General features: G+C 51.0%; 1 protein-coding gene across 1 annotated transcript in view; it reads right to left on the bottom strand.

Annotated features, from left to right (window-relative positions):
• LOC102398503 (myosin-16-like) overlaps positions 1-14,705 on the bottom strand; it is a 38,048-nt gene extending 23,343 nt beyond the window's left edge. The window contains exons 1-11 of the mRNA XM_045164335.1: positions 14,667-14,705; positions 12,882-13,025; positions 10,179-10,248; positions 7,392-7,576; positions 6,584-6,651; positions 6,355-6,380; positions 4,240-4,304; positions 3,398-3,479; positions 2,213-2,483; positions 2,051-2,156; positions 149-337 (exon numbers count right to left, since the gene is read on the bottom strand). Coding sequence (XP_045020270.1) covers positions 149-337; positions 2,051-2,156; positions 2,213-2,483; positions 3,398-3,479; positions 4,240-4,304; positions 6,355-6,380; positions 6,584-6,651; positions 7,392-7,576; positions 10,179-10,248; positions 12,882-13,025; positions 14,667-14,705 — 1,245 coding nt within the window. The remainder of the gene's footprint in view (positions 1-148; positions 338-2,050; positions 2,157-2,212; positions 2,484-3,397; positions 3,480-4,239; positions 4,305-6,354; positions 6,381-6,583; positions 6,652-7,391; positions 7,577-10,178; positions 10,249-12,881; positions 13,026-14,666) is intronic.
• Positions 14,706-14,961: the final 256 nt, after the last annotated feature.

Here is a 14,961-nt window from a genome sequence, read left to right as displayed (position 1 = left end):
GTGTTGTGCCGGTTTAGAGAGGAAGCTTGAGGTCAGATAAACCAGAGCCATCAGCTGTGTTGCTGATTCCCCTAAAAGCACTGGCCCCAGTGAAATCCCCTCCTGAGACGTGCCCCAGTCAGGGTCCCGACCTCTCTCTAAGCCCCGCCTTCGAGAAGCGGGGTCCCTTTTCCAGGAGGTCGATGCAGGCCTGCAGGTCAAGGCCAAAATCTGTGAAGACCCATTGGATGCCCTCCCTCTTGCACACCTCCTGCTCCAGCGCGAATATGTGGTGCTGGGAGAACTGCTGCAGCTTCTTCTTGGTGAAGCTGATGCACAGCTGCTCGAAGCTGTTGAACTGTGGGGTGAAGATAGAAAGAGGGGCAGCCCAGATGCAGACAGAGCCTCCCCCGGGAGGGGCAGAGGGCTAAGCCGCCAGCAGAGCTGAAGCTGGCCAGTGTCTGGCACGGCCGCAGATGCCGTAACACCAACTGCCCAGTCGGTGCTCCCAGGCCCCGTGAGAAGCCCCCTCGGCCCCCTCCCCGTGCAGGCACACAGAGCCTTGCCCCATGCCCACCCGAGCCCCCCACTGCTGCTGCAGTGCCCAAAACTCAGACTCCAGCCTCACGCAGTGTGTGAACACCAATGTGGGAGGAATCATTTCCTTTCTAGGGAGCAAAATCCTTTGAGATGCTTTGTGGGTCTGAACCCCGCCCCAACCTGGTGTGCCTTTGGATAGGTCTCTCTGTCTAGTTTTTCTCATCCTCATCTGGAGGATGAAGGGGTTTGAGGGATTTGCAAGCCTTTTTATTCATTTTTTTTTTTAAACCAGAGACTGCTTTCTCTGAATGAAAGCCCACATGGAAGGCTGTTATGAAAAACAAGTCAGAGGAGAGGGGCCGTTTTGATCACAGAGTCACCTGCATCAAGCATGTACGTGTGTCAGACACTGGTTAAGCTGCATCTGCAAGAATGATCGGTGACCCCATTAAAGATGGGGACCTGGAGGTTCATGGCATGGGAGTGGCGGAGCTGGGAGTCCAGCCCTGTTTGTCTACTGCACACACCCCTCTGTTGGCGCAGACGCTTTCCTCCCTTTCCAGCCCCACTTGGCTGGCCATCGGCAGCTGCCCAGGACTCCAGGCAGCACAGTTTGAGACTCTGTCTAAGGCCCTTTCCACCTATGGAATTAAATGATTTTGCTGTAGACAGCAGCCAAATTAGCCTTCTAGATCCTGAGAGAAATTGAAAGTGAAAGTCACTGGGTTGCGTCCTACTCTTTGCAACCCCATGGACTATACAGACCATGGAATTCTCCAGGCCAGAATACTGGAGTGGGTAGCCTTTCCCTTCTCCAGGGGATCTTCCCAACCCAGGGATCAAACCCACATCTCCCCCATTGCAGGCGGATTCTTTATCAGCTGAGCCACCAGGAAGCCCAAGAATACTGGAGTGGGTAGCTTATCCCTTCCCAGGTGCTCTTCCTGACCCAGAAATGGAACTGGAGTCTCCAGCATCACCGGTGAATTCTTTAGCAGCTGAACCACTAGGGAAGCCTGATAGAAATGGGGCTAAATTATTTTTTAAAACCCCAGCTGTGGCTAACAGAAGTCCTGGAATAATAGGAGAGCAGAGCTGAAGTGCACCTTAAAAGTCATCACCTCCGGCCAGCTCATTTTAGAGTTGAGACAGCTGAGGCTCAGAGAGGGGTAGCCACTGTCCAAAGGCCACACAGCTGGTTGGTGGCCAACCCGAGTCCAGAACCGGGCCTCCTAACTCATAATCATGAAGGCAAAATCTTCCTGATCCACAGTACTCGTCTTGTGATGAGACCTGAGTCTCATTTGTCTGGGCAAGAAACAGGGACCACCAGTACTGTGCTGATAAATCAGCTCTCTCTCTCAAAAAAAAGCTCCTGGTTTGTAGTGTTGGCCATGTACATGCACCATGGACATGTCATCAACAGGGTGTTGACCACCTCTCAGAATTCCTGAAAATTCCCCCAATCACCTCTGGTGAGCTGGGACAGGCCGGCTCCAGCCAATGCACCGCTCATTCTACCTGTTGTGACTTGGCGCCAATACATGAAGATGGAACTTTCTGGAGGCCAGAAGCTGGAGGCCAGGAGCAGACTGAGATTGGCTGGCCCCAGGTCGAAGGTGAGAAGCGAGAGAACCCTGGTGAAAAGGTTCTTATCAAAGGAGGGTGGCTACGGCAAAGTGAGGCCAGATACCCCTCAAAGATCTCAAAGCCGGCAGCATCTAGCGTCCCAGTGCAGAACTCCCTCTGCATCTTGGCGTCCAAGGTCTTGTTGATCCTGACCACCAGCCACTTGAACATCTTGTCGTACACCGTCTTGCCCAGGGCCCCGATGGGGTTCTGGCACTGCTCCATGTTCTGGCCCTCCTGCACAAACTTGTTGCTTACTTTGACCTGCGGCCTGGTGATGCCCTTCTGGAGCTCCCTGAAGTTGACACCCATGAGGTGGGCAACTTTGTCAGCCACTGAGCAGGGAAAGAAAAAGCAGGGGAGTGAAAGACGGTGCCCTGCCCTGGAGAACCCCAGCCCCTGTCTATTGTGTTTAGAGAAGGGGTTATGGGGAGAGAGGGGGAGACCGCCCATGTTGCCATTGAGAAAACTGGGGTCTGAAGCTGTGCCAGAGATATACAACGGAATACTATGCAACCATGAAAAAGAACGAAAATTTTGCCATCTGCAGCAGTGTGGCAGGACTGGAAGGCCATTATAGTCAGTGCAAAAAGTCAGACAGCTAAAGACCACTTGTATGTGAAATCTAATATAACAAACTAGTGAGTATAACCTAAAAGAAGCAGACTCGCAGATACAGAGAACAAACTAGTGGCCACCAGTGTGGAGAGGGAAGGTGGTAGGGGCAAGATGGAGTAGAGGAGTTAGAGGAACAAACTATTAGGTAGAAAATAAGCTACAAGGATCTATTGTACAGCACAGAAAAAATATAGCCAATATTTTATGATAACTATAAATGGAGTATAATGTGTAAAAATTGTGAATCACTATAGTGTACACTTGTAACATATAATATTGTACATCACCTATATTTTGATTTTAAAAATTTAGGAATATTGGGGAAAGAAAGAAAACAGAAGTTTGATAACAGTTTCCATACTCTCTCGCTCAATGTCAAGCGGCAAAGTGATACAGAAACCAAAATTATGTCTCTGACTGTCACGCCTTTTGTGGCTCTTGACATCTGGTATTAAAGGAGCATCCTTAGTTTTACCGAGGGTCTCTGACATGCACAGGAAGCCTGGAGAGTCCTGAGCCTCCCCTGCCCCCGCTGCTGGCCACCCTGTCCCTGCACAGCTCCCGCCCTGTGCCTACCCTCTCTGGTGCCCACCTCGGCCTGCTCCTCTCTGGCCTTCTGCCTGAACTTCACGTTGCCGAAGTGCGTGATGCCCCCCTGTCAGCTTATACACGCCGACCTTCTCGGCACTGAAACCCAGCACATCAAAGGCTTCCTGCAAGGCCCCCGGGGGAGGAACACCAAGGAGCTCCTGGCTTCCTGTTCCTCAGAGTGGAGGCCACCATGAGGTGGCACCAATGGACCAGACAGACCCTGACCAGGGTGAGTCTTTCCTCCAAGGAGCCCAGGCCAGACGCTCTGCAAGGCAGTCCTTGTATTTGTTTAACCTTCTGGCCTCAGTGTAGTCAACTGCAAAATGGGGCCTGTAGGTGGTCATAAAGATAAACCAGAGTGATAGGAACAAAGGGGAAATAGTGTTATAATCCCCACCATTATTACTGTACAGGCTCCTTGCTAGGTCCTGAGAGAAAGGGAAGGCAAAGATGCATCAGGATTTGATTCTTTTGTCAAAAAAGAGAGTTACACAGTATTCTAATGGAAGCCCCAGGTGCTCAGCGTCACAGAGGAGGAGAGAGAGGTGCTGTGGGAACTGGTGGGACTAGAAGGTGACGTCTCGCTGGGCTGGGGAGGAGGAGGAATGTGGAGTAGACCGCCCCACAAGTCCCTGTCAAGTAACAGTTCGGCTCTGCAGAGAAGCGCTGCTCTCTTCGACAGGCTTGGGGAAAACACCGGCTGCAACCCCAGCAATCTCCACGGGAGAACCCAGGCTGCTGCCTGGCAACTCTGCGTGTCCCCTCTGACCCTGCCCCACCCACTTCAGATGGCAGTGCCTGCAGGGCCCCAGAGTTCCCCCGTCTTTCGCTGGCTATGCCCACCCACTCACGTCTGCAGTTCCTCCCCATCGTCCATGTTACCACCACGGTGATGCCCCGGCTCACCCAGTGGTACTCCTTCAGGTTGGGGACCAGCAGCAGGCTTTCTGCAAGAAAGCAGGTTAGTGGGCTGGTGATGCGTGGTTTCCTTCTTTTTAGTTTTAATTTTTTTGATGTGGACCAGTTTTCAGTCCTTTGAATTTGTCACGATATTGCTTCTGTTTTATGTTTTGGCTTTTTGGCCCTGAGGCATACAGGATCTTAGCTCCCTGACCAGGGATCAAACTCACACCCCCTGCATTGGGAGGCAAAGTCTTAACCACTGGAATGCCAGAGAAGTCCCTTCTTTTTCATTTTTAACCTGTATCTCTAAATGCCTCCCCTGTGCCAGGTATGATGGTGTCATTGTGGCGGTTACAGAGCTGAATACAACGTGCTCCACGCCCCTTGAGGTCACCTGGACTCATCGAGGGGCTTGAATGAGGCACGTGAGGAACTTTGGAGTGACAGGAGGGTCTCAGGAATGTGGCCGTGCCCTTTGTCACTTGGCCCAGGACCTGGCACCTGGTAGATAACTAGTAGATGTTTCTGGAATAAATGAATGCACATCTTTCTCCATTCTCTCTCCTGTAAAGAGCAGGTCATGCTCAAAGGCAGAAGGTAACCCAAAGACTGCAGCAGGCAGTCGTAATCACTTGCATATAGTATGCCTGGGATGTTATCACTTTTACAAAGAAATACACTCACTTCTATTTTTCTTCAAATATGTGCCCCTCTTGTTCTGTCTTTTTCGCTTTTGGAAGAGACATGGGTGCGAGACATATTGTCCTTTCCTTTTCTCTCTACTGTTGAGAAAAACTACAGCCCAAGAAGGAAGATGAATGGTGCCTGCCACTCTGCTCCAGGGTCAGGCAGGCAGTAGGGAGGGTGGGGAGTGTGGTAAACAGGAGAGCTTGAGCTCCATCCGAAGGGCCCACTACCACTCAACTTCCCTGACTCGTGCCACATGCCAGGGCAGGCCATGCCTACCAGATGTCCTGCTATTCCAGAGAAACCAGAAGTTTGGTTTTTATGTGACACCTTCCAATTTCAAAATGGCATATATTAATTAAAAAGTACACCATTTCCAACACAAATAAAACCCATGTGTGCGGGTAGGGGGTGGTATTCAATGCCCTTGTCTCTGGCTGGGAAAAGAGGTGTGTATGTGGAAGACCGAGTCTTCATCTCTCTCTGGACCTTAGATTCTGAGCAGGTCTGCCATGGACAGTTGAGTAGGTTGTTGCCTGCACAAGGGCATCCAACTGAGGGCATGAATGCAGTCTGCTTGCTGAACTGCTCACAGGACTATGTCCACATGCAGTGGTCCTGGGCTGACCTCTCTGCTGCTGTCTGACCAAAATATGGAAGGCATGCATGCATGCTCGGTTGCTCAATCGTGTTTGACTCTTTGCAACCCCATGGACTGTAGCCTGTCAGGCTCCTCTGTCCATGGGATTTTCCAGGCAAAAATACTGGAGTGGGCTAGGCATTTGCTTTTCCAGGGGATTTTCCCAACCCAGGGATTGAACCTGCGTTTTCTGTGTCTCCTGAATTGGCAGGCAGATTCTTTACCACTGAGTCACTTGGGAAACCCAGGCAAGGAGTCAGGGGAGAAGGCAGGTGGATCTAAAGTCCTATACCCTAGGTCTGTATCTCAACCATGGCATCTCAAAGCCCCATCTGTGAAATGGGCCAGCAATGGTGTGAAGCCTCATAGGCTATTGTGAAGGTGGGTGTGAGTAGAACTTTGAGAAACTTCTCTGTAACCTCTTCACATAATTCTCAACTAAACAGATTTGTGTAGAACCACAGAACTCCTCCACACACAGGAAATTCTTTTGTTATTGAAAATAATGGAAAAGCAGTTAAGAGACAATGAGAGAGACGTGAAGATCTTTACTGACAAGCTCAGGCTTCCTGTTAGAATGTGGTAGAAAATGTGGTAGCTCCTTGTCTGCTTGCTGTGAGATGACATGAGATTTCTCCAAGAGATCTGGAAAAGAAGAAGCCAATGTGCCCAAGAGTTCAGCCCATTCTCCCTGGAGTGCAGGGCTCCCCTCCCCATAAAGCCCAGTGCCATGTCCAGGCATGGATCCTCTTCCCTCTCCCCCAGACCCATGGCCAGGGCAGGGGCCTGGCTCCTGAGGGAGGGGGGCCCAGGAGTAGGGCTGACCTCCCGTGTGTGATCCAGGCTGTGCTCAGCAGGGCCCCACACTTGAGTCCCTCTGCTGCTATTTGGAAATTCTCAGTACTTTTGGAACAAGGGGCCCGTGCGTTCACTGTGTGCTGCACCCCATGACGGCAGCTGGTCCTGCCCCCAAGAACCCTCTGAAAAAAGCCTGACTCACAGCTCTCGATGTCAGCTCCTGCCAGCTTGCCCAGAGTTCCAAAGTGGATCCGGATGAACTTGCCCTGGGCGGGGAGGATCATGAGGGAGCACGTGTGGCACTCCAGACCAAGCTTGTCACCCGGTCACTCACTGGCTGCGGTCACTCATTGACCCTCCCTCCCCCCGCCCCCCCCACCCCGAATTCTAAGGGCACTGCAGAAAGGTGACTGGGCCAGAGGTGGCTGTACGTGGAGTTGTGGATTTCCCACTTGGACAGGCAGAGAAGGAAGTGGACAGGTCTTGGCGCTAAACCTAGGGTCTGGGGGTAGCCTGCAGTTTTGGGGCATCTAATGGAGCAGAGGGGTGCCCTGCAGGAGAGGCTAGAACCCTCTGGAATTCCGCCTTAGGCAGGCGTGGTGGGAGTTGTCAGTCCTGAATATTCATTGGAAGGACTGATGCTGAAGCTGAAACTCCAATACTTTGGCCACCTGATGCGAAGAACTGACTCATTAGAAAAGACCCTGATGCTGGGAAAGATTGAAGGCAGGAGGAGAGAGGGGACGACAGAGGATGAGATGGTTGGTTGGCATCACCGACTCAATGGGCACGAGTTTGAGTAAGCTCCGGGGGTTGGCAATGGACAGGGAGGCCTGGCGTGCTGCAGTCCATGGGGTCACAAAGAGTCAGACACGACTGAGCAACTGAAGTGACTGACACATAGAGGGCACTGTACCATGCCTCCTTATGGAGAGACGCCGGATCAGTCAAGGACAAACTCTCCTGGAACAGGAGTCTCGGTGTCTCCATCACCTTTTGTCCTCACCTTCTCCCCACCCAGTTCTCTTCCCCAGGCAGTGAGAGGCCCCAGCAGGAGATACGGGGTCAGCAGGGAAAGGCGCAGCAGATCTACTGAGCTCCATCCATGACCCAGCTCCCACCAGACAGGCTTCAGGGCCACCAGGGCCCTGGGGACAGCGCCTCTCCCGCATCCCACCAGCCCCGGGGCCCCTGGGTGGTGTGGGGGAATCAGCCTCCAGCCGCTGCGATCTCTGGGTTCCTGTTTTGACTTCTTAGTCCTTCCATCACCATGTGCCCACTTCTCTGCACTCAAGCCCCTGGATTTAAATACTGAATTGGAGTCTTTTTGTTTGTTTTTTAAAGCATTATTTATTATGAACCATTTTATTTATTAATATTTTTTGACCGTGCCACACGACTTGTGGGGCGTCTTAGCTCCCTGACCAGGGATTGATCCTATGTCCCCTGCATTGGCAGTGTGGAGTCTTAACCACTGGACCGCCAGGGAAGTTCCTGACTGATAACAATCTCTGGGAAGGAGATGCTGGGACTTGGGTCATCCCATTGGTGAGTGTCAGTCAGCCCTGATTTCCTCGCTTGGGGCGGGGTGGTAAAGCCTGTCCCATCACCCTGGGGCCACCCTGCCGCAGTCACACTGATGAAGCAGGAGGAGCTGTTGTTTCTGGAGCCTCCAGCACAGGGTTGCCTGATGATTTGATCCTCCGGGGACCCCTGACCCAGAGAGAAACACTAGGTGGGGTGGCCCGTCGGCTGCTGCCTGGGAAGCCAGAGCTTTCAAATGACAGTGGGTATGTGCTGGGAACCCAGGAAGGGCACGGCCTTGGGGATGCAGGCAGAGCGGGACTGGAGGGACCTGGGAAGTGGGCCACCGCCTGAGGACCTGTGCCCCTGCAGCCCCTGCCGGAGCCCCCCTGCCAGATGACAGGCCTTGATTCTTAGCTGCTGTTTCTTTCCTTTGCTCTTGGTGGAGAGACTCCTATGTGAACCTTGAAACCCTTCCCTGGGCACCCCTGGTGCTCCTCCAAAGTCTTCTTTCCTTTCTGTTGGCTTTTTACAGTTGCCACTGGCCCAGCTAGTGCTCCCTGAGCCCTGGGGTTGCCAGGGCCTGCAGAAGCAGCTTAACCAGGAGCTGGCGGTCCTCTCTCTCCCCTGCCAAGCACAAGGGGCTCTGGCACAGCACTTCTAGAGGCAGACGTGGCCTGGAGCATCAGAGTCCATCCAGTGGGTCAGATCTGGGTCTGCAGCCACCTTCTCTCTATGGGACTCTGCCCAAGTCGCTTATCTCTCAGCCACCATCTCCTTATCTGTAAAGTGGCCCTAACCCAGAGAGCAGCTGTGAGGGTCACAGGGCTCTGCTGTGTGGACCCTAGGCCCCAAGTGTCCCCAGACGGCCCTACCTTCCCATCCTAGGACTGTTTGCCAGTTCCTCCAATGTCGCCAAAGTACTGGATGACTTTCTTCATGTTCTCGGTCTTGCCAGCACCAGATTCTCCACTGCAGGTGGAGAGCGGGAGCAGACAAGTGAAGGGCAGAGAGGGGAGTGGCTGCAGAGAGGCAAAGCGATGAAAGGTCCCAGCCATCGGGGCCGGCAGGGTGGGGCAGGAGGGAACTTGGGCCCCGAAACCCCTCACCCCGACTCAGTTTAGCAGATGCAGCCTTACCCTTGGAGAAGGCAATGGCACCCCACTCCAGTACTCTTGCCTGGAGAATCTCATGGGCAGAGGAGCCTGGTGGGCTGCAGTCCATGGGGTCGCTAAGAGTCAGGCACGACTGAGTGACTTCACTTTCACTTTTCACTTTCATGCATTGGAGAAGGAAATGGCAACCCACTCCAGTGTTCTTTCCTGGAGAATCCCAGGGAAGGGGGACCCTGGTGGGCTGCCGTGTATGGGATCGCACAGAGTTGGACACAACTGAAGCGACTTAGCAGTAGCAGCAGCAGCCTTACCCTGCTAAGCCCACTCGTTCGCAGCCTGCAGATTTCCATACAAAGTCCCCCCAATTAATTCTAAGAAGGCTTAATTACATGTGTAAGACACAGACCTAATTACATGTCTATAGACTGAGAGGCAGAAGGGACACTTATGTGATTAGCATAGACTGATTTTCATGCTCTGTAGGGAGGGACCTGTCAACAGGAAGATGTAATTAGAAAACACTTAGAAACTCAACATTTGGCAACACCCTAGCCGTGACGCCTGCATCTCCCTGCATCCTGCCCAGCTTGCAGCACGGCTGCAGTGGCCCACAGACGAAGAAGAGCTAGGATCCCGTCAGGTCTGAGGCTACACACCTGCCGCTGAAGCCCACATCCTTGCCAAAGGGCCCAAGAGTTTACCAGCCCCATCTCAGAAAACTGTCTAGTCGTATGCAACATAAAGATAAATAGTAACATTAATAAAAATCACTTTGTACTGTACGGTGAAGATGGCATAGGGAATGGTTAAGTGTTGACTTGAGTTCTGGACATTATTTAGCTTGTTTCCCATGTTTTTGTGATGCTTAAATGAGATGGGATGTGAGGTAGGGTTGGTACTTAGCAAGTGCACTCACTGAGTAATATTAAAAAAAAAATCTTCAGTGGGTGATGAGGGATCAAGGTTGGGACTGGGTAGCACGGGGGTCTTATGCATTTGGAGCCCCAGCGGCAAAGGGATTTTTCTAGCCCTGCCATGACTGCCCCGGCGGCCCCCTACTATCCCCACCCCCACACGCACCCATGAGCCTGTCGTGGTGGGTGCTGTCCGAGATAGAGAAGAGGTGGGGTGACATCTCCGTGCATGCTTCTTGCCTTCATACATGTTGGCCACGTGGGCCCCGTGGATGGGGCTGAGAGTCATGCAGAACAAGCCCGAGTAGGTCTGGTGAGAGGAAAAGAAGAGGATTATCTGGCCTTTCTCCCGACACCCCCTTCCCTCTGGACCCCGGCCCGTCGCAGAGCATCCTGGCTGGAGCATCCTGCCAGCCTGGAAAGATTCCGTGATGCTCTCTCTGAGGGCAGAATCTGTCTGAGTCTTTATCCAGTAGGCAAAACCAGGCTTCTCTTTAATAAGTATCTGTTTCATTTTCTTTTGGTTTAATTATTGGGTTGGCCAAAATTTCATTAGGGTTTTTTGGTAACATCGTACGGAAAAACCAGAAAAATCTTTTTGGCCAACCCCAGGATCTGACTTGATAACATAATCGTTTCTATGGACAAATACGCAGCAAAAAGTCCCCCAGCTGCTCAGCACCCGGCCCCTCCTCCCAGAAGGAAGCATCGTGTTGGTTTCTAATATCCCTTTCTCGTAGTATACGAACAAACCCAGAGATATGTTCTTGTCCCCTCACCTTGTTCTTAAAGCAAACAATCGTTTTCTATGATATGGATTATTTTTTATTTTTTTAGCGGAAAAGTTTTTTTGAAGTATGGTTGATTTACAGCGTTGTGTTCATTCCTGCTGTACAGCAAAGTGATTCAGTTATACGTATATCTTCTTTTCCATCATCTTTTCCATTATGGGTATCACAGAATATTGAATATAGTTATCTATACTGTCCGGTAGGAACGTGTTGTTTACCCGTCCTATAGATAATAGCTTGCATGTGCTAATCACCAAGTCCTGCTCCTTCCCTGTCCCACCCTGCACCCATCCCCTTTGGCAACTACAAGTCTGTTCTCCACGTTTGAGTCAGCTTCTGTTTCATGGACATGTTCATTTCTGTCATATTTTAGATTTCACATAGAAATGATACATGATACTCTTTTATATCTTGATTTTTGGATTTACTTCATGGGGGAGGTTTTCCATGACAGTTCATGGAGTTCTTTATGGACACAATCTGCCAACTGGTGGGCAACAGGGATTGGTCTACTCTTAAGAAGATACTCTTTTACCCTATGGCAATTTTTTTCAGGAAATCATTCCATTTTTTTTTTTATCAGAAAAACCAGTGAAGTAGTGAAAGAAATTATTTGATGGCAGAATAGGTGAGGGCAGAAAATGGCCAAATCCATGGGTCCCAAGCTTCTCCTGGCAGACATTCACACTGACCTCTTGTGTCTCCACTCTCTGCCTCTTTTCATGTCAACTCGAAAAATTTCCATTTTAGTCCAAGTGGGGATACACACCCCCAGCTTCTCCTTAGCAGAGCTGCATTATATTGCATTTTAAAAAGGAACCTTATTAAATAGAAAGCGACCCAAAGAAAGAGGAGCAAAGAGAAGAAACAGAGAACCCACGCAAAGACGTAAGAGGATGACACACAGTGTCTCATCCGGGATCCAGCCACTGAGTCGCTCTTCCCTCCAGCCCTGTCCTGGGGGTTGGGGTGGGGCAGAGAGAGCAGGCCAGAAGCGAGTTGTGTCCCTGTTCGGGCCAGAATGAAGAGGAGAGGCCCCCACCAACCTCGCAGGAGGGACACGAGAGGGCAGCTGCCCTGCCTACCCCAGGTTTTCAGTCAGTGGTCCAACCGAGGTGTTGGATTTAAGAGGAGGCTCCTGCCCTGGTCCCTCAGGCCACTGTCCGCAGAGCCTGCAGTCCCTTAGCCCAGAGTCATGGTGTGGCCACCCTTGGGAGCAAGGGCGCAGCTGCGGGCGGGCTCTGAGCAAGCCCAGGCCCTGAGCTTGGCCTTGAGCCCACACGGACATTTCCCCCTGCCAAGCTCAAGGCTCAGCCAGGCTGCAGGCGTGGCTCTTCCCAGAGTGAAATCCAGTGATGCCCCATCAGCCTGTGGCCCCAGCAAATGACCCCAAGAGCTTTCCAGAGATCCTCCAGCACCGCCTGTAGCTCTGGTGCTGCCGAAGGTCTGAATCTGGAACTGAGGCAGTATTGAAGTAGGGCAAGGGGAAGAAGCAAGCGGCAGCTCTCTTGACTGTTACCAAAACCCAGAGAAGGGAAGTCCCCTGACCTTGAAGCCCACCCAGTCCTACCAGATTGCCTCTTTCCTTTCTAATAAAGACATCTAGAGAGGCAGACACGTAAACTTCCTTATATCCCAATTTTGAGTTTAGCCTCTAGCACCTTTGGGAAGTCTTAGGATTTCTAAGATGGTTAAGGGACCGATGGTAACTCACTGTGCTGATCCTAGCAAAGTACTTGTTGAATGAATGAATGGTTGGATGGATGGATAGAAGGAAGGGAGAAATGAAAGATGGAAGAATGGTAGGAAAGGAGAGGTGAATGGATGGATGGAAGATGGATGGGCGGACAGGGAAAGACATTTAATGAAGCCATATGACATCACTGGGGGAAATGATGATTTGATTGGAGGGTTTGCTGGGATGGGGTCAGGAGGAGCACTTCTGGATGACAGCCTCAGCAAAGGGTGTGTCAGCTGCCCACAGAGATTGTACCATCACTGAAGTGCCAAAGCCTCGAGGTGGAAGTTCTGATCTGTCAAAAGCATGGTCCCTCTGCCCTTGTCCCAGACATAACATGCATGGGTTGTTGGGGAGGAGAGGGGCCGAAGAACTGCAGCCACCCCCTCCTTCCCCCCCAGCCCTGACACTTACATAGATCCTCGTGTTGACGTAGCATTGACGTAGATTGTCCAGGACGCTGGCCTCGTTCAGGAAGGTCCTGTCCGCCATGTCGCTGGCTTGGTAGAATTTGGGAGGGTTCATCTGCTGGATGTCATCTTTCTTCACAATGAGCGTCTGAGGGTCAAAACACAGCACATGTCTCAACACCATGGCAGCGTCGGGCAGAGTACCACCCGCTCTCTGGCGTCAAGAAAAAAACTGGATCAGTGGGTCCAACTCCCGGTGCAGCCATGTCCCATCAACTTGGGATGGGGAGGAACATCCACGGCCCTCTGAGCTCTAGGTGCCTCCCCTCTGAAGTAGGGACGCCAGTGGCTTCCTTGGCTGGTTGCTGGGAGGATTATATGGGCTGAAGCGGCATCAAGTAAAAAGACTTTGATGTTCCCTCCCTATATTCAGACCATCTCTGACCAGTGCTTCTCTTTCAGCCAAGTCCATTCTGGTAGCTGAACTTGCTCATTGATCCCAGGGACCCTGTGCAGAGATGTGACTCTTGCCCTCTGCCTTGAGAATCAGTGGTGGTTTTTAAATAGCAGTGAACGTTCCCATTTAAAAAAGACATTCCCCTGCTCCCACTAAACCACCTTGAAGGATAAGATTGAAAGCAAGCTAGCAAACAAGACCAAAAAAAAAAAAAAAAAAAACAAAAACCCAACAACGATGAGCCATATATAGTTTAGGGTAAAAACAATACAACAAATTCCCATCCCCACTCTGCACCCCAGCTTTTCCCCTGTAAATGTAAACTAGCACCAGCTCTTGTGTGGCAGCGTCTGGGACCAAAGCTTGAGACATGTGATCGGGAAAACAAATATCTTTCCACTGCCTGAAGCCTGAGATGTGAGGCTCAAACACCTACTGGGATTTCTGGGACTTTAATAATTTATGAGTTCAACACGCAGATCATTTGAAATCTTGACGGTTCTGGAAAATACACCCAGTAATGGTCACCACACCCACAGTAAATCCAGCTAGATTTCATTCAGGGTCCATTTCTGGTAGTTTCCTGATCTCTGGGCCTCGCCCACAGGCAAACACTTGTCTTTCAGCCCCAGCAGAGAAATGGAGTTCTGTGGCTTTATCATTAAGAGCCAGATGAGTCGATCTTTTCTGTCCCAAACCCTGCTGTATGCGTGTCTACCGCAGATGCTCCCAGAAGTTGTGTTGTCCTTAAACTGTACCCAAACTGGGGCCTCTGGCGCTTCGCTCTCATCATCCATCATTCCTGGCAACACTACAGTGCCCTGCCCTTCTGAGAAGGATGCTTCTCCTGCACGTTAATCTTGACTTTTGTATTCAAACCCACTGGACCCCAGCTGTAGCCTCGTTTTCCTGTGGCCACTCTTCTCAAAGAGGGGCGAGGCACAGAATAAAGCTTAGATATCGCAAGTTCTGATCATGGAAGGTCTCTGTCCCCTTATCCCTGAAATTAACCAAGCGCTGATCCCACGCACCCCCCACCCCCGACAGTCCACGTGGAAGGTGAGGTGATGCTGTAGAAGGGGCACGGACGTTGGAGCCAGATACAGTAAGCTTTGGGGTTTTTTTTTCCCTAGATTTATCAGTTTTTTTTTTTTTTTAACTTTTAATTTTATATTGGAGTATAGCCAATTAACAATACTGTGATAGTTTCAAGTGGACAGCAAAGGAACTCAGCCACACATATACATGTATCACTCTTCCCTAAACTCCCCTCCCATCCAGGCTGCCACGTAACACTGACCAGAGTCCCCTGTGCTGTATAGGGGGACCTACCTTGTTTGTCATCTGTTTTAAACACAGCAGTGTGGACATGTCGATCCCAAACTCCCTGTCTCTTCCCCCAACTCCTATACCTGGCAACCCTAAGTTTGTTCTCTGTGAGTCCAGATGCAGCAAGCTTTGAATCTGAATTCATCATTCACTATCTTTGTGGCTGTAGGCAAGTTACCTAAAATCTCTTTAATCTTCTGCAAAACAGGGTTCATACATCCTACTACCATAAGGTTATTAAAAGGATTAAGTGAAATATCCAGTGCCTCCCCAGGAGTTTGCCCCAGGTGAGGGGTCT

The sequence above is a fragment of the Bubalus bubalis genome, chromosome 24 (genome assembly GCF_019923935.1).
Source record: "Bubalus bubalis isolate 160015118507 breed Murrah chromosome 24, NDDB_SH_1, whole genome shotgun sequence".
Lineage (NCBI taxonomy): Eukaryota > Metazoa > Chordata > Mammalia > Artiodactyla > Bovidae > Bubalus > Bubalus bubalis.
The sequence above is the reverse complement of the archived record's forward strand: the minus strand, read 5'-3'. Positions and strand labels throughout refer to the sequence as shown.